This window comes from Stomoxys calcitrans, chromosome 2 (assembly GCF_963082655.1).
Source record: "Stomoxys calcitrans chromosome 2, idStoCalc2.1, whole genome shotgun sequence".
NCBI classification, from domain to species: Eukaryota; Metazoa; Arthropoda; class Insecta; order Diptera; family Muscidae; genus Stomoxys; species Stomoxys calcitrans.
This window is the reverse complement of record NC_081553.1, coordinates 9,234,518-9,262,156: the sequence shown is the minus strand read 5'-3', so window position 1 is coordinate 9,262,156 and position 27,639 is coordinate 9,234,518. Positions and strand designations below refer to the sequence as shown.

Here is a 27,639-nt window from a genome sequence, read left to right as displayed (position 1 = left end):
AAGCAGTACTGTGAGAGTGCGAAAAAAGTAATGCAAGTTTTATACAACTTTTGCCTCCCACTAAGATTCATCCTCTCCAATGACAGTGTGAATATTTAGCTTCCTAGTGACGGTCCTATCTAATGTTACATATATTTGGCTCTTAAGCTTGTATTCAATTATATAACTGTTTATAGTGACTTCTACAATTGCCCGAAATGCTGAAATAAAAATTTTAAAATCATTTTGTGCGCAAGGTTTTTTTTATTGAATCACCCTAAGATAAGATTTTATGGGATCTTAAATTAAAGCTCATCCAAATATGGTTGTAAGAAAGTCATCACCCTAATGTTCATACATACACAAAATTGTTAAAAAGTTGTTCCTGGAACAGACATTTGGAATGAATTTATGATACAATCAAACTTAACTTGAACAAGTAAAAACGTGCTGGTTTGGCTCGACCGAATCTTAAGTACCCACTACCATGCATACCGCTAAAAAATTATTAACTCAGTTTGTATTTGAATTATTTTGTAAAATTCGAATCGGACATTGGTTAAAGGTTTCTATGGTCTCAAGGAGTTTTTTTTTTATTTAGTCTATAGATAACAAATATCCTTACAGACTACTATATACATATAAAAATTCCTATTATATAACATACAAAATATATAACATAATATAAAAATTAACTGTTTAAATGCAATATAATGTTTATTCTTACTATGTCTCGATTCGCAGATATGTCTATGATAATATAGTACTTGTTGAATTGAAAGCATATACGAAAAGGATCACTGTTTGCCAAAATTGTTGTATAATATGTTATACGTAATAACTCAAAATTTCTGAATGGTCTAATCGGGACGTTGAAAAAAATTCTACTAAGAAGAAATTCATAATTGTAAAGGTAACATTCAACATTGTTCTCCGGTTTAACAATGTTTAATAAGGCCAAGTCTAAACTCATATGAAGGTAGAGACTGCCGATCCCACCCAAGTTCTCGGAGGTAAAACAAAAGGAATTGCTTTTGAACAGATTCAATCAGATTAGAGTGAACATTATAGTAAGGAATTCAAACTACAGATCCGTATCCGAGGTTGGAACGTACTAAAGAAGCGTATACATTTTTTGTCTGCTCCAACGTTTCATATCACCAAAGGCATCGTAAGCTTTACCAACTCCCATAGAGATATAGTGATCAAAGTTTAAACGTAAATCCATAAGTAGCCCAAGATGTTTAAATTAATCGACTGATTCAAGCTCATTGGATCCGATAAAATAATTTGTAATAAGAGGGTTTCGTCTTAAAAAACGTACTATTTTTCATTTGGAAATATTCAGTTGCATAACGTTAATATCGCAACATTCATAAAAGAGATCAAGGTCGGACTAGAGATAATACTGAACATCTGGGTCATCAAAATATTATAATGCTTTATTATGGTAGGCAAATGATTAATAAAAAGCCAAAACGAGATCGGGCCGAGAATACTACTTTGGGGAACTCCGGACGAAACAATGATTGCCAGTCGGATATGAAATTAGCCATTTAAACACGGATTTACTGAAACCGTATAAATCTAATTTCATCATCAGGAGTGTATAAGATACAATATCGAAAGCTTTACTAAAATCCGTGTATACGGTATCAGTTTGTCTATTGCCTCTGAAAGCATCGTTGACACCCCAAAGAGGTGTTACACTGCGTCACGCCGTTCGGACTCAGCTATAAAAAGGAGGCCCCTTATCATTGCTTAAACTTTAATCGGATAGCATATATTGATAAGTGAGAAGATTCCTTTATAGAATGTTCATGGGCAAATTTACATTTTTTGCTTTCTGCCGTTGAAAAGTTTTAAATGGTTGAAGACCTTCCAAAGGTCGCCAGCGTTAGTGAGGTGAAAACAACTAAGAAATATAAGAAGTTATAACAGCAATAATACTGTGGAAAACATACAATCTAACCTAACCTAACAATTCTGATTCTGAACTTCTACTTTTTGAAATATTAAAAATCCTAGAGTCAATGATATCTGCTCAAATTAGCTAGGAAGTTTTAGACATTTGCATATGTTGCCATTCAAACATTCTTTAAAAAAAAGGCATTAAGTTCGGCCGGGTCGAACTATGGATACCCACCACCGCGGGTATATATGTAAACCCCATTTTGTCACAATCCGGTGAAAACTGGATAACTTATGCACCCAAATTCGGCACAGACATTGAGTGGTCTAATATGGGTTGCCCAAAAAGTAATTGCGGATTTTTTAAAAGAAAGTAAATGCATTTTTAATAAAATGATTAATTCGGACTTTAATCAAATATATAATTGCCATTTTGTTCGATAACCTTTTGCCATCTTCCTGCCAAATTTAGTATTCCACGCTCATAGAACTTCTGGCCTTTATCTGCAAAAAACTGAACCAAGTGCGATTTTATAGCCTCATCATTGCCGAAAGTTTTACCATTTAAGGAGTTCTGCAAAGATCGAAATAAATGGTAGTCTGATGGTGCAAGGTCAGGGCTATATGTGGTGGTGGTTTTTGGTGAGTGACCAAAGATGTGTGCGGTCTAGCGTTGTCCTAGTGGAATAAGACACCTTTACGATTGACCAATTCTGGTCGCTTCTCCTTGATGGCTGTATTCAATTTGTCCAATTGTTGACAGTGAACATCCGAATTAATCGTTTGGTTCCTTGGAAGCAGCTCAACATATACCACACCCTTCCAATCCCACCAAACAGACAGCATAACCTTCTTTTGCTGGATATCAGCCTTTGAAGTGGTTTGAGCTGGTACACCATGCTAAGACCATAATCGTTTTCTACTAACGTTGTTGTAAACAATCAATTTTTCATCTGCAGTTATGATTCGTTTCAAAAACGGATCGAATTCATTGCGTTTAAGGTGCATATCACAAGCGTTGATTCGGCTTGTTAAATGAATTTCTTTCAATACATGTGGTACTCATATTAAAATTGACGCCAAACAAACAAATGTAAACAAAATTTCGCGCATTTTTTTTTAAGCAAGCTAAAAGTAACAGCTGATAACTGACAGAAGAAACAATGCAATTACAGAGTCACAAGCCGTTGAAAAAATTTGTCAAGCCGACTATATTACTACTATATATATATTACCGACAATAACTTTTTGGGCAACCCAATATATGGCATATATATCCAATTATAAACCGATCTGAACCATATTAAGGTCGGATATTGTGAGGCTCAGAAAAATTCACTGTTTCAAATTTCAGCGAAATCGGGTAATAAATAAAGCATTTATGGTCTTCGGACTCTTTGTAGGGAGATCGGTCTATATGCTAGCTAAATCTAAATATAGCCCGAGTTGTTGGGTAGCCTTAAACTACTCATTGTTTAAAATTTCAGCAAAATCGGATGAAAAATAAAGTTTTATGTGCATTAGACCCTTTATCGTCAGATCGGTCTTTATAGCAGCCATATGCAAATATGGTCCGATTTGGCCCGTTCAAGAACTTAACCAGCGTGCATCAAAAAAACGTATCTGTGCCAAATTTTAGCTCAATATCTCAATTTTTGAAGGCTCTAGAGTGATTACAACTGACGGACGCACAGACACACGGACATCATTGAATCGTCTTAGAATTTTACGACGATGCGAAATATATATACTTTGTAGGGTCGGAAATTGCTTTTTCGATGTGTTGCAAACGGAATGACTAAATGAATATACCCCCTATCCTACGGTGGTGGGTATAAAAACAATGCTAAACTTATAACTGGAAAATTATTGTTCTTTTATACTGTAAAAATACTACGCAATACAATTTCTAATTTAATCCTTATTAATACTTAGTTTACGAAACACAAGAACGCAGCGAGGTAAATAAATCATAACACGTAACGCATATATTTACAACATTATGCAATATTTAAAAAAGCAATGTACCTTAAATAGTCCAAAAATGGAATAAATATGACATTTATTGATGTATGATCTATGGAACGACTTTTAGATGTATGTATGTAATTTTAATTATAAATATATAGAAATGGCTACTTAAACCTTCAATGTATGGATATGTTGAAGGTCACCAACACTTATGATTGATCTAGAATAGATACAGTGAAGACACTTTTCTCTCTAATATGCGTGTACACACAATTTTACTTATACTTGTTACCAAAGCGATGTATATTCTTCAGCATATGGATAATGTGAGGGTACACATATGCAATTGATGATGATTTAGATTAGCGGCTATACTACTGACATGGAAAGCAAGATAAATATAGAAATAGATCAAATATATAATATGTGAGCACTTTAAAGTAACTCCCACATTAGATATGAATAGCTAGAGAGGGTTAATTTAAGGCTTTGTAGTCAAAACGTTAAAAGAAAAACAAAAAAATCTGTGCTAAGATTTATCATTAGGACCTTTAATGTTTTACATAGATAGTCAAAGAGTTAGCGAGAGAGAGACAACGAACATTTATTGATTTAAGATCCTTTGAAAGCCATTTTCTCTCAGCACTATTCGCTGCCATTTGTTTCGAGAGTGCTTATATGATATGTGCATGTTTTCATTATTTTTTTTTTTTGGGTCATATTCTTTTTTTTTTTTTTAGTGGCGGTGCTGGACACCAACTTACTCTATTGACACGAGGACTATTCTCGTATTCCACCGGTTGGCATGAAAAGTTGTAATGACCCCACCAGCCTCCCATTAAACACTATAAATAGAGTGTGGCAAACTTAACTTAGTAATAGAACAGGAAAATGTAAACAGTGCAGAGAAAAAAAAACAAAAGAAAACAAACAAAAACATGTAGGACAAAAACAAAAACAGAGATACAGTCAATGATGATGATTGTGGCATTGGTGATGATGGTGATAGTGGATGGGTGGTGTTGGCTCTTTGGTTTGCATCCTCCGAAGTCCTCGAAGATCGCAGTTGTAGAAGCTTACGAGAAAGTTTTATTCCGTTGTCGAGAGATTTCGAAAATGACTAAGCTCATTGTGGTAGTGGTTGTTGTTATTGTTGTTGTCATTGTTTTTGTTGTTGTTGGTTGTATGGCGCTGAAACGATATATTCCCCCTACACCACACAACATTCCCATCAGGAGAATCTTATGTGAGTGGCAGTGATAGGTTCGTATTAGTGTCGAGCGCTGAACTTACCTCATAAAATATCCACGCACTAAATATCACTTGTGCAGCATTGTAAAAAATTAATGTGTTTTGTAAACGGAATGGTTTGCGATTTTCCATCCATCGTGGTCCTAGCACCTGAAATGTTACAAAGAAAAACAAACATTTTACCAAATTGTTGTTTAATATAAACTTATAAACATATTAGCTCTTAATAGTAATACCATTATAATTACAATGTAAGTGCATCTAAACAACATTGTGGTAACACAAGACTAACACTTTTAGTCGATTCTGATACAGAATTATACATTTGTAGCGGCCGATCAATTTATGGTAATCGTGGATCGAATCCACAAAAGAACACCTAGAATGCTACTAACTTGGCAGTCAAAGCGCTGGTGTATTTTAGGTTATAGTGTAGAGTTGGCACACTAGCGATAATCACAACATTCGATATTCTCGATATTTCTTATTATAAACTATCCGAACTGGGTCCGATCCGCTGCGCCTTCTTTTACTCTCCAATATCTTTTTAGGGTTGAGACACTTCGCCCTGAATGTGTATATCGAATTCGTGCCACTGTAGCCTATGTCCGCCTATAACGCTGAACGCCTGCTTTCAAATCCTGGCGATAACATTGGACAAAAGTTAAAGCGGCATGGCAAATGTCGCCTCTTAATGCTGGCGACATTTGCCATGCATGGTCATGTAGAAAATTCTTGCACTGCGGCACGCCATTTGGACTCGGCTATGAGCTTTCATTGATGTGTGAGAAGTGTGCCCCTTCCCGATTCCTGGGTAAATTTACTCCACTCCCAAATAGCTTTCTTTTGAGTCCTATATTAACGTATTGGTGAATATTTTCGGTTTAGAGAGACACTTAGCCCTTAATGTAAATATACGCTTCGTGCTCTAATTTTAAATACATGTAATATGAGGCCCATAATGGCAAGATCGGTAAATAAATTCTGTTTGAGGGTGCACCCCACCCTCAGGGACTTTGTTTCGAAAATGAAAATCAATTTCCCGAAAATTAATCATTTAAAACATCAAATAGCTTTTATGTAATAGGGAGGTGTTTTCGGGTGGAGCAGTTCCCCAAACACATGGCTCTTCAATTGGATATTTAATGCGTTTTTTTTCTCTCAAGCACTTTTCGTTTGAGCTCTAAAATATGTTCAACCGTTTTTGATTCCACGGAACAAACAAAAAAACCGAGTCCCATATAGTCATGATGAGTCATATGCCCATTTATGCGTTTTTGGGGGGTAGGGTGACCTATTATACTTCGATCTGATTTTATATGGCAGATTCGTAATCTACTTCCGAATACCTTTCATTTTAGGCCCATATTGACATGAACGTCCAATATGTCAGTTTGGGGGAATTTTGGGGTTGGGGCGGTTCGATGGGTACATTGACTCAATTTTTATACAATATTCGTATTATATTTTCCGATACCTTTTATTTGATACCCATATTTTCGCGATCCGTTTACTTTTGATAACGGGGGAGGCTCCGCCTCCTTCAGAAATCAACAAATTACAACGCCTAATTCTCATTCCAGACCATATTTGCAATCTACTCCCGAATACCTTTCTTTTGAGTCCCATATTGTCATGATTGTCCAAAAAACCTGTCTTAGGGGGTTTTGGGGTTGAGAGGCCCCCCAGTTATTGGACCCAATTTTTAATATGAAATTCGTACTCTACTCCTGAATACCTTTCATTTGAGTCCCATATTGTTCAGATCGGTCCACTTTTATTTTTGGGTAGTACTTTCGGGGTAAGGGGGAGGGTCTGCTCCCCTTCCGATATCAAAAAATTATATAGCCTATTTTTCTTTCCAGACCAACTTACACAATCTGTGAAAATTTCAAAGTAATCAATTCAGCCGTTTTTGAGTCTATACGTAACGAACCGACAAACAAACACAATTTCAATTTTATATATAACATATCGATACTATCGTTAATTTCTCATCACCTATATGTCAAACTAAAATGAGAAGTAAAAGTCAGGAGATCGATTTATATAGAAGCAATATCAAAGAACAAGTCACGAAAGAAATCATTGTACAAAATTTTAGCCTTTTAGAATGAAAATTTCGCACTTTATAGGCGCAATGTGTCTTGTAGGATACATTTAGTGTCAGTACGCTTATTTTTTTTTTTTTTTTTGTTTAATTTTGCAAAAACTTGCTTTGCCGATAGTATCGATAGGAAAAATATCAATCGATATTCAGAGAAAAATAAACTATCGATAGTATCGTTAGGGCCATCGATATTTTGCCATCTCTATTATACTGGCGGTTCGTTACACACTAATTTGAAAGTTGGAAGTCCATTGTAATATCCCAATAAGAAAATGAATAGCTATACACGGCGTGTATTTTAACATTATCCAGTGTAAATTAAATATACGGGAAAGATTTCCAGAGCCCAGTGCAACATGTGCAAAAAACGACACGTTATTGTTGTGCTTTATTTTCGTACAGTGCAAATCATGACTAATCGGGTATTTCCTATCTGTTATTGCATGATATCGATAACAATCCAGTAAAACATTTGAATGAAAAGCCAGAACATCTGACTTGCACTGGATACCGACTATAGCAATATGTAGCTCAAATGTGATTTTTGGTAGTAGAGTATGAATCCCATATCCATTTTTGGGACAAGGGGTTTGGCTACTCCAATCTACCACCCAAAACCAAGAAAATGAAGTTACTTATAAAATATAACAAGTAAAAAGGCATTAAGTTCGGACTGACCAAACTTTGGATACCCACCACCTCGTGTATATATGTAAACCCCATTTCGTCACAATCCGGTAAAAATTGGATAGCTTAACCACCCAAATTCGGCACGGACATTGAGTGGTCTAATATATATGTCACTATTTAATTTTGTAGATATATCGAATTATAAACCGATCTGAACCATATTAAGGTCGGATGTCGTGAGGCTCAGAAAACTCACTGTTTCAAAATTCAGCGCAATCGGGTAATAACTAAAGCTTTTATGGGCTTCAGACCCCAGATCAGTCTATATGGTAGCTATATCTAAATATAGTCCGAACTGAACCATATTTAGGTCAGATGGCAGGAGGCGTAAAATAACCCACAGTTGCATATTTCAGTGAAATCGGGTAATAAATAAAGCTTTTATGGGCTTCGATCTGAACCATATTTACACCAGATCTTGGGAGGCTTAAAATAACCTACTGTTTTCAATTTCAGCGAAATCTGGTAATAAATGAAGCTTTTATGGGCTTCAGACCCTTTATCGGGAGATCGGTCCTACCTAATCCATATTTAGGTCAGATTTCGGGAGGCTTAAAATAACCCACTGTTGCAAATTTCAGCGAAATCGGGTAATAAATAAAGTTTTTATGGTCTTCTGACCCTTTATCGGTAGATCGGTCTATATAGTAGCTATATCTAAATATCGTCCGATCTAGACCATATTTGGGTCAGTTATCGGGAAGCCTTAAACTACTCACTGTTTCAAATTTCACCAAAATCGGATGAAATATAAAGTTTTTAGGGGTATTAGACCCTTTATCGGAAAATCGCTCTATATAGCAGCTATATCCAAATATGGTCCGATTTGGCCCGTTCAAGAACATAACCAGTGTGCATCAAAAAGACGTATCTGTGCCAAATTTCAGCTCTATATCTCAATTTTTGAAGCCTGATTACAACAGACGGACGGAGAGACACACGGACAACGTAAAATCGCCTTAAAATTTTACGACGATCCGAAATATATATACTTTGTAGGGTCGGAAATTGATATTTCGATGTGTCGCAAACGGAATGACTAAATGAATATACCCCCTATCCTACGGTGGTGGGTATACAAATTTAAAGACGTTACCATGCCTGCATACCCAATGGGAATAAAACACAGTGAAGGTGCTACATTCAAATACGCACAGGGCTAAAGAGGCTCATGCTCTCTTGCCACAAACAGCGAAAGAGAAGTAAGTAGATGTAATAATTTTCAGCGAGCAGTACACCAAAATGTCTCATGGCCTATGACGTGAAGATGAATCTGGAACTACTTCAATATGGTGCCCATGCTGCGTACACCCGATCTATGACAGCGAAAGCGGAAATGGCTTTGTATGTGTTCAAACTACAAAGTTCACTATATTGTAATATGCTGCTATCTTACTCCAAGCTACACAATCAGACAGTATATAAAAGACCTGAGACGGATCACGACTCATCCAACCCAACATACCCAAGCGGCCATACCGGCCGATCTGTACACCATGATACTGTAGGTTAATGTGCCTACTCTTCACCAAGTGTCGAAAAAAAAACTGTTTTGTAAACCGATCAACCATAGTATGGGGCCCAATTTATGAGGCTGCCATTATTTAGAGTCGCTTCAATTATTTTGGGGGCAAATAAAACAGTTTGGTCCCAAAAAATTTACATGGGTCTGACTTCTTATACATTGCCTTATTGTAATGAAGACCTTCGAACAATAATATGCAAAGGAACATTTTCTTCTGCGCCTTTTAAAGGAAGGCGGGTCGAGTTCAGCTAATGTTATTTAAAATTTATGCTCAAACTAATATAAAATAATTCACTTTAATTTTCTAAAATTTATTTCCCAATGAAGAATTTCTTACTGTTCATTTGCGAAACAAATATGTGATTTGCCAAACAACCAAAAAAAAACAGATTATGTCTCAAAATATATATTCCTTTTAAAGAGCAAATACTGCAAGAAAGTACTTTCCCTATGTAAATAGCTATCAGTTAAATTTTACTAGGGTTTTAAATAGCATGTTCGTTCACTTACCTTGACTAGGTAGACATATGTGAGACATACAGCTAATGTGGGAAATGGTGATGACATCATTGGCCAATCCTTCGTTCTTGGATCTGTAATGGAATAAATAATACAAAAATATTCATATATATTTTTTTATACATATGTATGTGTAGGTAAGGAAGTGTTGGAGTATACTATCAATAAGAGACATGTAAAATACATTGCCATTTATTTAATTTTCTTCTATGCCAATTCCTGCCTACGTGGTGTCCAGTGCCATGACACATGATTGATGGAATTGATGTAAAGTTCCTCATCTCGCTTTGGTTAAAATGGCCAGTCAGTAGAACAGGCGACATAAACGTTTTGTACTTTGCACAGCAAAGCGATGGCATGCCATTACAATAAAATTTCAATATTTATCGCAGGCAATGTAATTTAATTAATTGATAATGCATTGGCACGACATGCCCGGTAGCGATACTTCAAATACACCTATGATTGCAGGAGGAAAGTATTTTCCAAAATTGACTAAGAAGGTCATCAGCGACATATTATGTGGGCTTTCTCACCCATTTTAAATCCGGTTGTTTTTTTTTTTTTTCTTTTTGTTTACAAACATAGAGTCGCCCAATTATTAATATGTGCTAAGCGTTCTTGGTACTTTCTCAAATTTTATTACTTATTTTGATAATGCAATTTGTAGATAGTCACATTTTTGGTTTTTTTCCCAGAGATCGTGAAATCGAAATTCTTTCAGTGGCAGAGGAGATAAACAATCACATTAAAAATTATTTGTCAAATGTAGAATTTAAGGCGCAAAGAATTAATGCCAAATAATAATAAAAATCAATTGTAACGTGTTGAAATCTATACGGAATTCACAACAATATTTGAGTATTTCAGCTATGAATAAACATTTCTCATTAATTCGAGCATTCCTACGCCTCCCCAATTCATTGAGTTAAGTGTCATACTTGGCTTTGGTAGGTGTTTTATTAAAGTGTTTTTTTTTTGCGATGGCATTCTCCACAACGAAGGATTAGTTGACTCATTTGTGGATTCTCAAAATATTCCTAGGAAATCTTAGCATATGGCACGATCCATTTTTGGGTGGGGATGTTGTTTGCCCATAAAAGCAAAGCTTGTTTTGCTATTTTTAGAAGGAATTTTTTCCGCGCGACAAATATTCCATACACAAATAATTGCAATTGCAGTGTCGTTCATATGAAGCAAGGTGTCATTCACTCGCATCTTAGCACAGTTGCTTGAAAAATATGCATTTATGTATGTATTTCAATTGAATTGTAAACAAAACAAATATCTTCAAACATGTGAATGTTTTTGTTTGAACAAATAGCTAAAAATCATCGACGTAGCCAAAATTTTAGTTCAGAGGGTGCAAACTCGACAAAAAAAAAGTTCAATAGATAATCATGAGAGCATCCGGCGTAGAAAATTTCAGGCAAATCGGATAATAATTGCGACCTCTAGAGGCTCAAGAAGTCAAGATCCCACATCGGTTTATATGGCAGCTATATCAGGTTATGAACCGATTTGAACCTTATTTGACACAGTTGTTGAAAGTAATTATAAAATACGTCATGCAAAATTTCAGCCAAATCGGATAGGAATTGCGCCCTCTACAAGCTCAAGAGGTCAAGTCCCTAGATCTGTTTATATGACAGCTATATAAGGTTATGAACCGATTTGAACCATACTTGGCACAGTTGTTGGATATCATAACAAAATAATTCATTCAAATCGGATAAGAATTGCGCCCTCTAGAAGCTCAAGAAGTCTAATGGGTAGATTGGTTTATATGGCGGCTACATCAGGTTATGGCCTGATTTAGACTATACTTATCAAAGTTGTTGGGAGTTATACCGGCACACTTCACGCAAAATTTCAGCCAGATCGGATAACAATTGCGCTCTCTAGAGAAGTCTAATGGAGAGATTGGTTTATATGGCGGCTATATCAGCTTATGGACTGATTTAGACTATACTTATCAAAGTTGTTGGGAGTTATACCAGCACATTTCATGCAAAATTTCAAATCGAATAAAAATTCCCCCTCTAGAAGCTCCAGAAGTCAAGACCCAAGATCGGTTTATATGGCAGCTATATCAAAACATGGACCGATTTGGACCATTCCCAATCCCAACCGACCTACACTAGAAAGAAGTATTTGTTAAATTTCGAATGCCTAGCTTTACTCCTTCGAAAGTAAGCGTGTTTTCGACAGACGAACCGACATGGCTAGATCGTCGTAAAATGTCTTGACGGTCAAGAATACATGGGGTCTTAGACGCATATTTCGAGATGTTACAAGCGGAATGACAAAATAAGTATACATTTAGTATGTGAAAATGTAAATGTAATGAGCGTTGCATTGAAAATGCAACTCGGCAAATAAATCCTACAAAAGTTATGCGCAAAAGTTAAAAAATTTCTAACTTTGACGCCTAAAAACACTACTTAACGTAATGCAACACCTAATGACGCACAGTGGGAGAAAATCGAAAAAAAAACTAGTACAAAATATTCCGTGTGAGAACGATCAGCTGACGATCAGAATGAGTTGAGATTTGGTTTTGAGTGTTGCGTTGGAAAATGCAACTCTGCCAACAAATCCCACAAAAATAGCATGTAAATGTTAAATAATTTTCAACTTTGACGACTGAAATCGAGCGTCATACAGTGGGATAAAATCGAAAAAACTGGTAAAAAATATGTCGTGTGAGAACGGGTAGAGATATCTCTTTGAAATTAAAAATGCTTAGAGCTGAGTAGCTGTACACGATCTCACCTCGTTAACACCTCAGCTATAACCATTTCAAATTTCAAAGAGATATCTCTACCCGTTCTCACACGACATATTTTTTACCAGTTTTTTTTTTTTGATTTTCTCCCACTGTAAGAAGCTCGATTTCAGTCGTCAAAGTTGAAAATGATTTAACTTTTACATGCTGTTTTTGTGGGATTTGTTTGAAGAGTTTCATTTTCCAATGCAGCACCAAAATAAACCAAAACTCAACTTATTCTGATGTTGTGTCACCAAAAGTGGTGCAAATCGCCATTGTCAGCTGATTTAATAATGGAAAAGCAGATGTTTTAGTGAATCAAGTCACTTATTAGAGTGACACAGAGTAAGTGAGACAGGCGGTTAGACATTGATAGGCAAATATTGGATTTTATGTAGTTGTCTGCTCTAGATATATCCCCAACAAAATCTGATCATCCAACTTAATTTTCAAAACCCGTTCGGCTTAAAATTCTTTGTTGATTTAGTCCAAAGTTTGCTCAACAATTTTGTTTACGACTTTTAACACCTCTACTATACGAAGTGTAAGTCGATATGTGTAACGACAAGCTTAAAATATTTTTATCGCTTCGTAAGCATCTGTATATAAAGCAAATTGAAAAACATTTGAAATGAATCTCAATGAAGATAATTATGTAGAAAAATAACAACAAAAAATTAACGTCATTTCTTTTAAGTTCAAATTTCGGCTATTGAACTCATAAGCGCCTTAAAAACTTTGGGTATTTCCCATGACTTATACATATCCATCGACAGCTTTGTGCTTTGATGTTTTTCAAAATATTTTTGCATATGTGCAAATATGTGTCGAATGGTGTAATGATATTAATTGACGATGAACATAGACATGTACGACCTGACAAAAATAAAAAAAAGCACCCAAACGTCGGCACTCGCAGTAATAATAAAAGCCATATCTTCGAAATCCCCAAATTTACGTTTTGAATTTTAACCAATGAATGCCAATAGGTTTGAGCACAAAACACACACACGCACATACACACACAGAAAAACAAATACGCACAAATGTGATACAAGATACCCACTGAAGCTAAGTACATTTGCCAAAATTTTGGCACGAAGCAACAAAGCTTGCCTTCAGTAATGTAAATTTCCACAATATTTGTTGGCGATGTATTATAAGCCACACTTAGGCATGCTCCTCCCTCACCTCCTATCATACATTTTATTTTCCTTTCGTGGTCTTGGTTGCCGTGAACCTAATTTGTCTGAGGGCCGGCCAATCAATTAGTTGGGATATGTTAAAATTTACAAATCAACAATGAAGCTCTTGTAAGTATACATTGCCTAAGACCCATCAGTGTGCCTGGCTGCAATGGCAACTGAAGGCAAGTTTCAAGGTCAATATGCCGTATAAGCCATAGTAGTTTGTGATTGTTGGTATTTAGTATGTGCGTGTTTAGGCCTACATCGATATTTTGTTGTGCCAATAAATAATTTGCACTATCTTCAGTTCACCATCACTTAAAATTCCTCATACGGAAGAAGACAGGAGACAGCAGTTCATCATCACTTGAAATAAAAAATTTATGAATGAATTTGGTTTTGAAGAAAAAACTTCACTATGGCCTACGATCTAAGAGATGGGATGACGATTATGATAATCAAGACTGACTTTTACAATTTGAGTACTTACCGCCATGTGAGTCCATGTATCTGTGCATGATGTTTATGTATTTCATAACTAAGGCCATCGTGAGTTTGTGTGTGGTTGTGTTGGTGGTAGTTGATTGTTGTTGTGGGAACTTATTGCAATAGTTTCTCTATTGCTTATTCTTTTTCTGTTGTATCACTTTTTACACCAATCCGAAGAGAGAGAGAGAGATAAGGGGATGAGTTATTCTGCTTTCTGTAAGAAACGAAAATGAGAACAGAAATCTATTAGTTTTATGTTTAACATTTAGCAGATGTACAAAAAACTTCACACAAATATAATAACCATCAATTATGCAAAATCATTAACAAATCCATAATTGCCAATAAATGGCAATGGTGATACGATGCTAATATTGACATTGTTCTTGCTCCAAGCAGTGGTTTTAGCAAAACTAGTAGCAAAACTGAAAACAGTAGTTCGATATGAGGCTCTTCAAATTTATTTCATTCTACAATACTAAACACAGCAGTGCATTGAACGTATGAGTAATAAAATCGTTGCAAAAAATAACTCATTCGACACCAGTGTCCTCTTTTCATTTATTGTACCCACCACCGTAGGATAGGGGGTATATTCATTTAGTCATTCCGTTTGCAACATATCGAAATATCAATTTCCGACCCGATGTCGGAAAGTTTTAAACTGCTTACTGTTTCAAATTTCAGCGAGATCGGTTAACAAATAAAGCTTTTATGGGCTTCAGAGCTTTTACCTGGTGATCGGTCTATATGGCAGCTATATCTAAATATAGTCCGATCTGTACCATATTTGGGTCGGATGTTAAGCGGCTTAACACTGCGCACTATTCCAAATTCAGCGAAATCGGATAAAAAATAAATCTTTTATGGCCTTCAGACCCCTTACCGGGGGGATCGGTCTATATGGCAGCTTTAATTTCAGCAAAATCGGATGAAAAATAAAAAAAAGCTTTTATGGGCATTAGACCCTTTATCGGAAAATCGGTCTATAAAGCAGCTATATGCAAAAAGACGTATCTGTGCCAAATTTCAGGTCAGTATCTCAATTTTTTGAGGTTCTAGAGTGATTACAACAGACGGACGGACAGACGGACAGACACACGGACATCGTTAAATCGTCTTAGAATTTAGGACGATCCGAAATGTATATACTTTGTAGGGTCGGAAACTGATATTTCGATGTGTTGCAAACGGAATGACTAAATGAATATACCCCCTTTCCTACGGTGGTGGGTATAAAAAAATTCCAAAAAATTCGTTAGAAAGAGATTACCTTGTGCGAAATTTCAACTTGCGCCTTTAAAAACATTAGTTACATAGAAGTATTCGTTATGGAGAGCTTAAACTAGGTGATAATGACTGTGTTTTCAATTTGTATTCGCTATAGAGAAAGTCGATATAGGGAAGTTTGTTATAGAGAAGTTCGACTGTATATAGGAAGATTTTTAAGAATTTTTGTATTTCTAAGTATGTTTTTAAAGGTCGAGGGTATGCTTTAAATAGTCTATTTACTCTTATTAAGTGTTCTTTTGCTTAATCATCGCTAGCGCTGTCTTTTTAACCATATTTGATGTTGGAGTCATTGACCTATTCAAATCCACCTATTTTGTTAGGTGAATTTTAATTAACAAAACTAAAATAAAAAAAATTATTTGAAATTCTAATTAAGTATATCGGGTTAGGACTAACGTTGCGAATTTTTTTAAGTTGTTTTGAACCAAACTTAAACATTTTATATATAAGACCAATATAATTAAAAACAGCTCATCACTTTTAAAGTTTGACATTTATTCAAATGAAATTTTATATACAGGGATTATGGTATATTTCGCAAAATATTGGGTTGCCCAAAAAGTAATTGCGGATTTTTCATATAGTCGGCGTTGACAAATTTTTTCACAGCTTGTGACTTTGTAATTGCATTCTTTCTTCTGTCAGTTATCAGCTGTTACTTTAAGCTTGCTTTAGAAAAAAAGTGTAAAAAAGTATATTTGATTAAAGTTCATTCTAAGTTTTATTAAAAATGCATTTACTTTCTTTTAAAAAATCCGCAATTACTTTTTGGGCAACCCAATAATGCAAAAAAAAATTTATTTATATAAAATAAGTCAGATATACATAATGGAAAATCGGGCGGACATATCAGTCAAAAGTTTAACCGATTTCTCCCAATTTGTATAAGCTTTGTCTACAGGCCAAAATGGATATTTGTGATAATCTTTAAAATAATTCGATGAATATTTAGAACCTTATCTTCGTTATAAAAGTAGGAGGACAGATAGACATATCAACTGATATGCTACGCATGGACATTTTTGGAAGGTTGAGGAATCTAAGCAAAGTTTTACTCATATGTACTTGTTTAATAGGAGCTGTGCCATTAAAACTATACTTTTATGAGCAATCTTGCAATTTCGAAACATAGATCTGGAACCTTTGGCATTTTAAATCGATGCATTCAGACCTTCATTACCTCCGTTAATTAAATAACTACGCACATGTTAGCTTTAGTATTAACCAAGCCAAACCATAGTGTGACGGCGATCTAGACTCTTAACATATTAAAGGCTTCCAAAACTATAAAATAATCGCTACTCAACACTCCAGCCGAGATTTACATGTTGGATTCCGAATTTTTTATATATTCGCCCATCATATATGCGGTGAAACAGTTTTGTGGAGGCCACCGTAGCACAGAGGTTTGCATGTCCGCCTATGGCGGAAGGAAGGAAGGGCAAAAAACGGGCGGTGTCGACTGTATGTTACCCTACACCTACCTTATAAGTACAATATGGAAGTTTTATCCAATTCTGAACCAATTTTGATGGACCTCGGCGGATGTTTTCATATGGGTCATTAAACAATCTCTATCAAATTTCAAACAAATATGTCCAAACTGTTATTACTATGGTTGACTAATGACAACATTTTTGCAAATTACCCAAAACCTGATGACCATATATATGGGAGCTATATCTAAATCTGAACCGATTTCGAAGAAACTTCTCAGATATTGTGGTAGTCGTCGAGGAAAGCGGTTGTGGAAAGTTTTGGCAAGATTGGTCAATAAATGCGCTTGCAGTGGCTCTAGAAGTGAAAATCGGGCGATATACATATATGGCAGCTACATCTAAATCTGGGCCGATTTGCATGAAATTCACCAGTAATCTCGAGAGTCATGAGAAAATCCTTCTTTCCAAATTATGAGAGAATCGGTTAACAAATGAGCACTTTATTGCAATATTTCTCAAAATCGGACGAACATATATACGGGAGCTTTATCTAAATCTGAACCGATTTAGACTAAACTTTTGAAATATTGTGGTTGTCGTTGAGGATAGCGTTATTTTGGCAAGATTGGTCGATAAATGCGCAAGCAGTGGCTCTGAAAGTGAAAATCGGGCGGTATATATACATGAGAGCTATATCTTAATCTGAACCGATTTCCATGAAATTCACCACTAATGTCGAGAGTAAAGGATAAATCCTTCGGTTAACAAATGACTATTTTATTGCGTTATTACCGCAAATCGGACGAATATATATTTGGGAGCTATACCCAAATCTGAACCGATTTTGTCCAATTTCAAAAGGCTTCGTCTCTAGGCTGAAAAACATGTCTGTACCAAATTTTGAGAAGATCGGATGAAAACTGCGACCTGTACTTCGTACACAAATTAACATGGACAGACGGACAGACAGAGTGACAGACGGACATAGCTAGATCGAATCTGTAAGTGATTCTGAGTCGATCGGTATACTTATTAATGGGTCTATTTCTCTTCCTTCTGGGTGTTACAAACAAATGCATTAAGTTATAATATCCTGTGTCATAGTAGTGGTGTAGGTTATAAAAATATCGATATTGCGCCCTTAGAGAAAATATCATAAACATTTTGTTTATAAATGCATGGTGGTGGATTCTTTAAAATATATCGTGATTTTTTCGTGAGTCGTGATTTTATCGTAAGTCGTGAGTGAACTATCAATCCCATGCACATCTCTAGATAGGACTATATAAGAGCCAAAACAAAGCCCATCTTTGAACTTGATCTGCCTAAGGATAAAAGCCAAACCAACATCGTAATTTTCTCAGACAGTAGGAATATTATAGTATTCTGAAGGTAAGAATGTATTAGAAAGTGCATACCGCGCTTGCAGAACTTTTTTTGAGCAACCGTAAGTGTTAAGATCTCTTGATGTAATGACCGTTATATATAAACATACATAATATATATATATATATATATATATATATATATATATATATATATATATATATATATATATATATATATATATATATATATATATATATATATATATATATTTTATCATATTTACCGACTATGATTTACTATAGGGCGTATCTGCACCATGGCAATTTAGGTCTTAAAGAGAGTGGATATCTTCAAAAAGCGGACATATTTGCTGACTTTTGCAATAAATGGTTTAAATAAAAGGTATTTGTAATTAGAAAAACGAATTTTATATCCAACTTTGAGTCCAATGGCAATATAGAGTTCAAATAAATGATATTTGAGAGTTGAGAACAATGCTGATTAATTTTCACGGCTAAGTGTTTGGGTGACAACCCCACTCCCCAAAACACACCTAAATCGGACACATTTACCGACCAGGTCAATGTGGGGCTCAAATGAAACTTATTGGTTAGTAGAGCACGAAATTTTCTGGGGTCTACCCCTTCCTAAAAACACTTCACAATTAGCAATTATTTATCGACCATCGTAATATGGGGCTCAAGTTAAGGTATTTGGGGAGTAGAATACGAATCTGATATCCAAATGTGGGACCATGTATTTGGGGCACCGCCCCATCCCCAAGAATAAAAATTTACCAACCAAATGAAAGGTATTTGAGATTAGAAAACGAATATGATAACCAATTTAGGGCCAAGTGTTTGGGATACGCCTCATCCCATAAACTTCACTCTAACCAATGGCAATATGGGGTTAAAATAAATGTTATTTGAGAGAAGAGCTCGATGCGGATATTTTCTTCAGGACCACGTGGGGACCTCGGGACCAACTCACCCCGAAAACACCAGTAAATCGGACAAACAGATTTACGGGTCAAGGCTATATGGGACTCAAGTTAAAGGTATTTGGGAGAAGATCACGAAATTCACACCCGCTTTCGGGACCACGTTTCTGGGGGTCCACAACACCCTCTAAACCCACCAACCACCTCCCTGGGAGCCTTCTTACTCCCAAAATCCCCATGAGAATATAGGGCTCAAATAAAGTAAGAATGGAGTACATCTAACATCCAAACTCAAATGACCCTAAACTCTTTGAGCGAATTCATAATTCAGTCGAGATCATATGGGATTCAGATAAAGGCATTTAAATTGTTTAACTGTTAGCCAAGCGATATACATGCAAATACTATTTTTGTAGCATGGTATTTCATTAAAAGCTCTTTAACTGTCGAAAACAAATATTTAAAGGATAATTTGTTACATATAAAGTAAAAGAAGGCGCAGCGGAGCGGGCCCGGTTTAGCTTGTATATATATATAAATAGCGCAACTCTCCGATTAGAAAAATAATATTCTGATTTTATTTTTGAATTGAAGACAAAAGTCTTATTAAGTTAATTCCGAAGAAATTCGGTTTTAAAGTTTACTAAAAATGCGTTGATCGTTGAACCTATAATTGAGCAAGAAAAAAATTAATTATTAATATGTTTTCTGCTCAGCTGAGAGATAACAGCAGGTTAGAACCAAATATAATTTTATAAAGATTATTAAATTTAATTCCATTGAAAATATCGTTTTTGAACACTACACCTTATCTGGCATGATAAGAACACATTAGAGCTATTTGAAATTCGTCAAGGCTAGCTGTCCATGTGCCTTTTTCAAAAAATTTGTTGCACATAAACCTTTGTCGTCTTTTAATTAGAAAACAAAAAATATGCACTATTTTATCATAAACCATAAATTTTTATCGATTGGAAATTGTTATGGATATTCAAGTATTATTATCAACACATATGTATTTTCCAAAATATTTTTAGTTATATAAACAGCATTAAGAGGCAATCACTCGCTTTTCACATTATAAGGTGCACCTTTTTGGGTTAATCTGTTTTAATTGTGCACAATCACTATTTATTCTCGAGGTAGTAAGCAGTTAGTCTCTTTATAAAATCAAGCCACCTAATCTTAAATGCTTTTAAGTGATTTAGCAAATCTCATTGGGATTAATTTAATTTTTTTTGCGGACAATGGCCCCTAAATTATACTTGAGATTAGTTCGATTAGCTTGTTCAAATTTTTTTTTATTAACACAAATTAGCATGGTGAATCAGTTTCAAAGGAATTTCAAAATTTTTTTACCAAACAAAACGAACCTTTCTTTAAACAATACCGGCTACAACTAAAATCTAAAAAATTATTTTAATCTATAGAAAGTCACCATTTTTTTCCATTTCATTTGATAAATAAACTGTACGAAAATATAACAAAATAATAATCAGGTGTTTCATAGGTAGAAAAACAACGCTCTCATACACATTCACAAAATAAAATTACAACAACACAACTAGTCTACCCTATGACTATGAATGATTGTGATAAAGTTTTCCCATGATATTTCTTTTGATTAGGTTTTTTTTTTGTACTTTTATCAAATTCTATTGGCGGACATTCATTCGAGGGTACGCATTCGTCTTTTATAACCCAAAAGTCTGAGATAGTCTCGTAGACTGTTAAATGCGTGGCAAAACACTAAAATTTGTTCTTGTAATAGTTATCAGTTTAACACCCATATTGGTGCAGGGAATCAGATAGTGCTTACTACAGTTTCATGTTTGTTGGCTACCACCGCTTATCTGATGGAGGGGGAGGCTTGGTTCTAGACTTTGGAACTAAACTGATGAAAAAGTAATGTACAAACGAGGAAAAATCTATGTTGGAAAATCCAATTTATGTAGTTGAATAAGAATTTTTTTTCTCAAGAACGTGAGTGAAAAATCACTCATATAGGGTAGTTGGCACGATATATTTATAAAACAAGTAAAAAGGCGTTAAGTACGGCCGGGCCGAATTTTGGATACCCACCACCTCGGGCATATGTAAACCACCTTTCGTCAAATTCCCGTCATAAATGCATACCTTATGCCCCATAGCAGCTACATCGAAATATGCTCCGGTTTGGACCAAATACTAATAAGTACAAGTCATTGTTCAATTGTGTAGAACAAAATATTGGTCTTTTTAGTAGCTATATCTAAAAATAAACGACACGGAAAAGCCTAGCATAAGTCACTGTGTCAAATTTCAGTGAAATAGGATTATAAATGCGCCTTTAATGGGGTCAAGACTTTAAATCGAGACATCGGTGTATAAAGCAGCTTATAAAAATCTAGACTGATTTAAGCCAAGTTGCAGAAAATTGTCGAAGAGCCTAACACAACTCACTGGCCCAAATTTCGGCGACATCGGTCAATAAATGTGCCTTTTATGGCCCCAAAACCTTAAATCGAGAGATCGGTTTATATGGCAGCTATATCCAAATCTGGACCGATCTGAGCCAAATTGAAGAAGAATGTCAAAAGGGCGCAACACAATTCACTGTCTCAAATTTCGGCGACATCGCACAATAAATGCTCCTTTTATGGGCTCAAAACCTTAAATTGTGAAATCGGTCTTTATGGTTGCTATATCCAAATCTGGACCGATCTGGGCCAAATTAAAGAAGGATTTCGACTGGCCTAACACAACTCACTGTCCCAAATTTCAGCAAAATCGAATAATAAATGTGGCTTTGATGGGTCTAAGACCTTAAATCGAGAGATCGGTCTATATGACAGCTATATCCAAACCTGAACCGATCTGAGCCAAATTGAAAAAGAATTTTGAAGGGCCTAACACACCTTAATGTCCCAAATTTCAGCAAAATCGGATACTAAATGTGGCTTTTATGGGCCTAAGACCCCAGATCCGCAGATCGCTCTTTATGGTTGCTATATCAAGAAATGCGGCTTTTATGGGCCCAAAACCTTAAATCGAGAGATCGGTCTATATGGCAGCTGTATCCAAATCTGAACCGATCTGAGCCGAATTGAAAGCGAATTTTGAAGGGCCTAACACAACTCAATGTCACAAATTTTTGTACAAAATTATTTTTATTATACAAAATTATTTTATTTTCCTTAGGATGGGTGTATACTAATTTCGTCATTCTGTTTGTAACACCTAGAAATATTCTAGATCGTCATGTCATTTTAAGTCGATCTAGCGATGTCCGTCCGTCTGTCTGTCGAAAGCACGCTAACTTTCGAAGGAGCAATGCTAGTCGCTTGAAATTTTGCACAAATACTTCTTATTAGTGTAAGTCGATTGGGATTGGAAATGGGCCAAATCGGTCCATGTTTTGATATAGCTGCCATATAAACCGATTTGGGATCTTGACTTCTTGAGCCACTAGAGGACGCAATTCTTACCCGATTTGAAATTTTGCATGATATGTTTTGTTATGGTTTCCAACAACTGTGCCTATTATAGTTCAAATCGGTCTATAATCTGGTATAGCTGTCATATAAACCGATCTCGGGTCTTGACTTCTTGAGCTTCTAGAGGGCGCAATTTCTATCCGATATGCATGAGATGTTTTGTTATGACTTCCAACAACTGTGTCAAATATGGTTCAAATCGGTCCATAACCTGATATAGCTGCCATATAAACCGATCTGGGATCTTGACTTCTTGGGCCTCAAGAGGGCGTAATTATTATCCGATTTGGTTGAAATTTTGTACAACGGCTTATAGCATGACCTTCAATATACGTGTCAAATATGGTCTGAATCGGTTTTCAGCCTGATATAGCTCCCTTATAAACCGATTTCCCTATTTTACTTCTTGAGCCCCTAAAAGGCCCAATTCTTATTCGATTTGGAAGAAATTTTGCACATAGACTTCTACTGTGGGTCCAACACTCAACTCAATTAGCATAGCAATTCTTTACTTTTATCGTTTGTTTGTCTAAAAAGAGACACCGAGAAAGAAATCGGCAAATGCGATGAATGGTGGAGGGTATATAAGATTCGGCCCGGCCAAACTTAGCACGCTTTTACTTGTTGTATATAAGATAATCGAAAATTGGATTGAAAGTTAGAATTGGTACAAATGTAGCAAGGATGTGTGTTCTAGGGGTTAAACATACACTCAAGATAAAACTTCTTGGAAATATAATTCAGCATTGATCCACAAAAACCCACAGTGTTCTGGGAATTTTTATAATTGTTATTTTCTGGAAATTGTCACTTTTGTTATGGCTTAAAAATAAACTATTAGTTATGAATTTTAAATATTATACGAATGTGTGAATTACGTTTGGGTTAACAAGTAAATAATCAAAGTGTTCACATTAAATATTTATGACTCAAAATTACATTTAACGTTATTTTATGTATTTATGTACACACATATACACTCGTGCACATGATTTATTTATACAATTATCAAATATATTGACACAACAAACGGCAAAGGAACCATGCCATTAGCGTCAACGTTAAAACCAAATGTGGCCACTCAGACACGAGCTTCCCAAAAAACGAATATTTAATTAAGCAATGAACAGAATGTATCGGTGAGGGTGGCCTGTTGAAGGTGGTAAGAGAAATTAATTAATTATATCACGCACTTTGTATGTTCACCGCCAGGACTAAGGTGAGAGATAATCACGAAACTAACATAAAATCCATAAGAAACTTTAAAACTAAACATCCTAGATTTTTATAAAAATTCTAACAAAATAGATGGTTGGAATGTGTTACGTTTAGTGGGGCCGCATGTGGTCAACATTTCGATGAAAGGCATTCAAAGCCAAATTTTGCTGGTTCATGACACGTCGTGTTAAAATTTGGGTGTTGTCCACATAAACGAGGATAAGTATCATCAGCAAACTTCTTTGTCATTCAAAGGCTTGAAGACATAAATCTGCATTATGACCCTAGGCAAATTGTATGAGTATTAAATGGGAAAGGAAATAAAATGCTCTCTTTCGTGCTATCAACTGCTTAATATCTAATCAATGTTTATATCGGCATAGATAATTAATTTTTGTTTTGTCGAGACAACTTGGGTCGACCAACATAATGTGCGGCGAGAAAAATGTATAGCACTTAAAATAATGACTCTAGATATTGTGGCCTTTTATTTTGTAAAGGGTGTGTTAAGACATTGCTTTGTTGGTATTTTTATTGGAAAAAGGCCATAACAAGAATTAAAGGAGCCATTCTAATTGATTGATGGCATGTTTTGAAATGATGATTCAAGAAAACAATACAATTCCTCCATTTCAGATTTGTTGAGACTTCCGATGTGTTGCTGTGATAAATGGTTTGTAAAATATTTTCATATCTACATGTTATGATTTTTTGAGTCAGGTGTTTTCAAACATCGGTATAACTTCTTTTTGATCTGTATGGTTCAAATACAGTTATTAGAAGATAATTTTTCCTAACATTCATTTATAATTCTCAAAAGCTTTTCGTGCAATTCGAACAATAATCACTTTGGACACCTGGACGTATTATTAGTATTAAATCAGAACAATTACATGTATGGGGTTTAAATAATAACACATTTGCTATGGAGAATTTTAAATACATATGTAGATTTATAAAAAAAGAAAGCTACTGGGTTATTAAGTTATTTACTAGTTTATTATAAAACAAGTAAAAAGGCATTAAGTTCGGCCCGGCCGAACTTTCGATACCCACCACCTCGGGTATATATGAAAACCACCTTTCGGCACAATCCGGTGAAAATTGGATAACTTATGTACCCAAATTCGACATAGATAAACATAAGTCACTGTTGAATTTTGCACTAAAATTTCAACAAATCGGGTAATAAAACAAGCTTTTATGAGCTTCAGACTCTTAATCGGCACATCGGTATATATGACAGTTATATCTAAATATATTCCGATTTGAATCACATTTGGGTCCTTTGTTCGGAGACATAAAACTACTCAATGTTTCAAATTTCAGCGAAATCGCTTAAAAAATAAAGCTTTAATGGTCTTTAGACCCTTTATCTGGAGATCGGTCTATATGGCAGCTACATCCAAATACGTTCCGATCTGAAGCATATTTGGGTCCTATGTTAGGAGGCGTAAAAATACTTACTGTTTAATATTTCAGGGAAATCGGTTCAAAAATAAAGCTTTTATGGGCTTCAGACCCTTTTTCGGGAGCGCGGTCTATATGGCAGCTATATTTATATATAGTCCAATCTGAACCATATTTGAGTCCAATATTAGGAGGCGTAAAACTACTCAATGTTTTGAATTTCAGCGAAATCGGTTAAAAAATAAAGCTTTTATGGGCTTTATCTGGAGATCGGTCTATATGGCGGCTATATCTATATATAGTCCGATCTGAACCATACTGAGGTCAGATATCAGGAGGCTTAAGATAAGCCGCTGTTTCAAATTTCAGCGAAATTGGGCAAAAAATAAAGTTTTTATGGCCTTCAGACCCTTTATCGGCAGATCGGTTTATATGGCAGCTATATCTACATCTGACCCATATTTCGGTCAGATGTTGGGAGGCTTAAAATAAGCCACTTTTTGAAATTTCAGCGAAATTGGGCAATAAATAAAGCTTTTATGGGCTTCAGACCCTTTATCTGGAGATCGGTCTATATGCAGCTATAACTAAATATAGTCCGATCTGAAGCATATTTGGCTCGGATGTTAGAAGGCATAAAACTACTCAATGTTTCAAATTTTAGAATTTTACGACGATCCGAAATATATATACGTTGTAGGGTCGGAAATTGATATTTCGTTGTGTTGCAAACGGAATGGCTAAATGAATATACCCCCTATCCTACGGTGGTGGGTATAAAAAACAATAATTTTGCACAAAAAATAAGAAATGTTTTGTTATGCATATTAAATAAATATTTTTTTCCTCAGTTAGAGGTGAAATTTAAAAGCTTGAAGCCTAGTGTATGATTTTGTGAACTCGCGTTGTTGTTTCATGCAGCGACCGTTATGAACATCATAGCGGTCGCTTAAATTTAAATGACTCTAAAAGCATTGTATTTACACAGCCAGCTGTGTTGTAATATGGTAAGACGTTTGTAAACATTCAATGCGATGGATGGAACACAGGTTCGATACCCAGCAGCACACAAAAACTTTTTGCAATCTTTTAAAAGAACTCTGCACAAGACGTTGTCAGAATGTGAACGGATGTGGACGTTGCATATACAAAAACTGTTATTGGTTTATGAACAATTGAGGTTGATCTGATAGCATCTGTGTGGTGTTTCAAGTTTATGAACGAATGTGTTCACTTTGTCAACGCCGTGCTTGGTTTTCACTATGGGTGTATGAGCACCATACAGGCTTTAACTTTGAGCTTATATCTGTGTGGGGGTCATCCACAGTCATCCACAGTTTGCCCATAGTGAAATGTTCCATATGGAGTTGCTTGGAAACTGAGCTAATAACACAAGTGAGGAAATCGGAAAATCGGAAAAAATAGAAAAATATATATACGGTGTGAGAACTGGTAGAGATATCTCTTTGTATTTGAAATGGTTAGTGCTGAGGTGTTAGCGAAATCGTGTGCAGAATTTCAAAGCGCCAGGTTTTCCGGGCGCCTCTTGGCAAACGCCTAAAGTTGGTCAAATAGTTCGGAGACAAAATGGTAAATTTTTTATAATTCTGAATTCATTGCATAAACTTCCCACCATCTCCACTTTATGAGGATCATGTCAATGATATTACAAATCGTGTTGCACTAGGGGTTCCCGAAAAAGAGAAATCTGTAGGTATAACATGAGTTAGTAAAATTTCAGAGAGTTTGGTCAAGTATCATTAGTTTTAGTTTTCGTTACATTTCGAGCATTTTGCAAAAATAAATTTCACCACAAAATTGACAAATAAGGGTGAGTACTCTGTTGGTATTTTCACGTGAAAAACTGTCAAACTCCATAAAAAAAATATATAAATGAGAAATTAGTGTATAAATTAAACACTTTTCTACGCTTAGTAGTCAACGAAGCAGTTTAAAACATTTAATCCTGGGATCCAGAACAAAGCACGCTGCTTAATATAATGCACTATGCTGCAGTAGCCACAATTGAGTCCAGAACTAAGCATTCGGAATCAAAATTGTATACGTTGTTTATATAGCTTCAGTGTACCAATGCGCTCAGAGTTTGAGGTAGTCGGCTTCTCATGGCT

General features: G+C 35.4%; 1 protein-coding gene across 4 annotated transcripts in view; it reads right to left on the bottom strand.

Annotated features, from left to right (window-relative positions):
• LOC106084168 (elongation of very long chain fatty acids protein AAEL008004) overlaps window positions 1–27,639 on the bottom strand; it is a 112,910-nt gene that overhangs the window by 19,476 nt on the left and 65,795 nt on the right. For 3 of the 4 annotated variants that reach the window (XM_013247693.2, XM_013247685.2, XM_013247711.2), the window contains exons 3-5: window positions 14,404–14,616; window positions 9,948–10,030; window positions 5,155–5,262 (exon numbers count right to left, since the gene is read on the bottom strand). In XM_013247693.2, the coding sequence (XP_013103147.1) occupies window positions 5,155–5,262; window positions 9,948–10,030; window positions 14,404–14,461 (249 nt within the window). In that variant the 5' untranslated portion in view covers window positions 14,462–14,616. Of the gene's footprint in view, window positions 1–4,625; window positions 4,707–5,154; window positions 5,263–9,947; window positions 10,031–14,403; window positions 14,617–27,639 lie in introns of all 4 variants that reach the window. The other variant, XM_013247704.2, reaches the window with a different exon arrangement.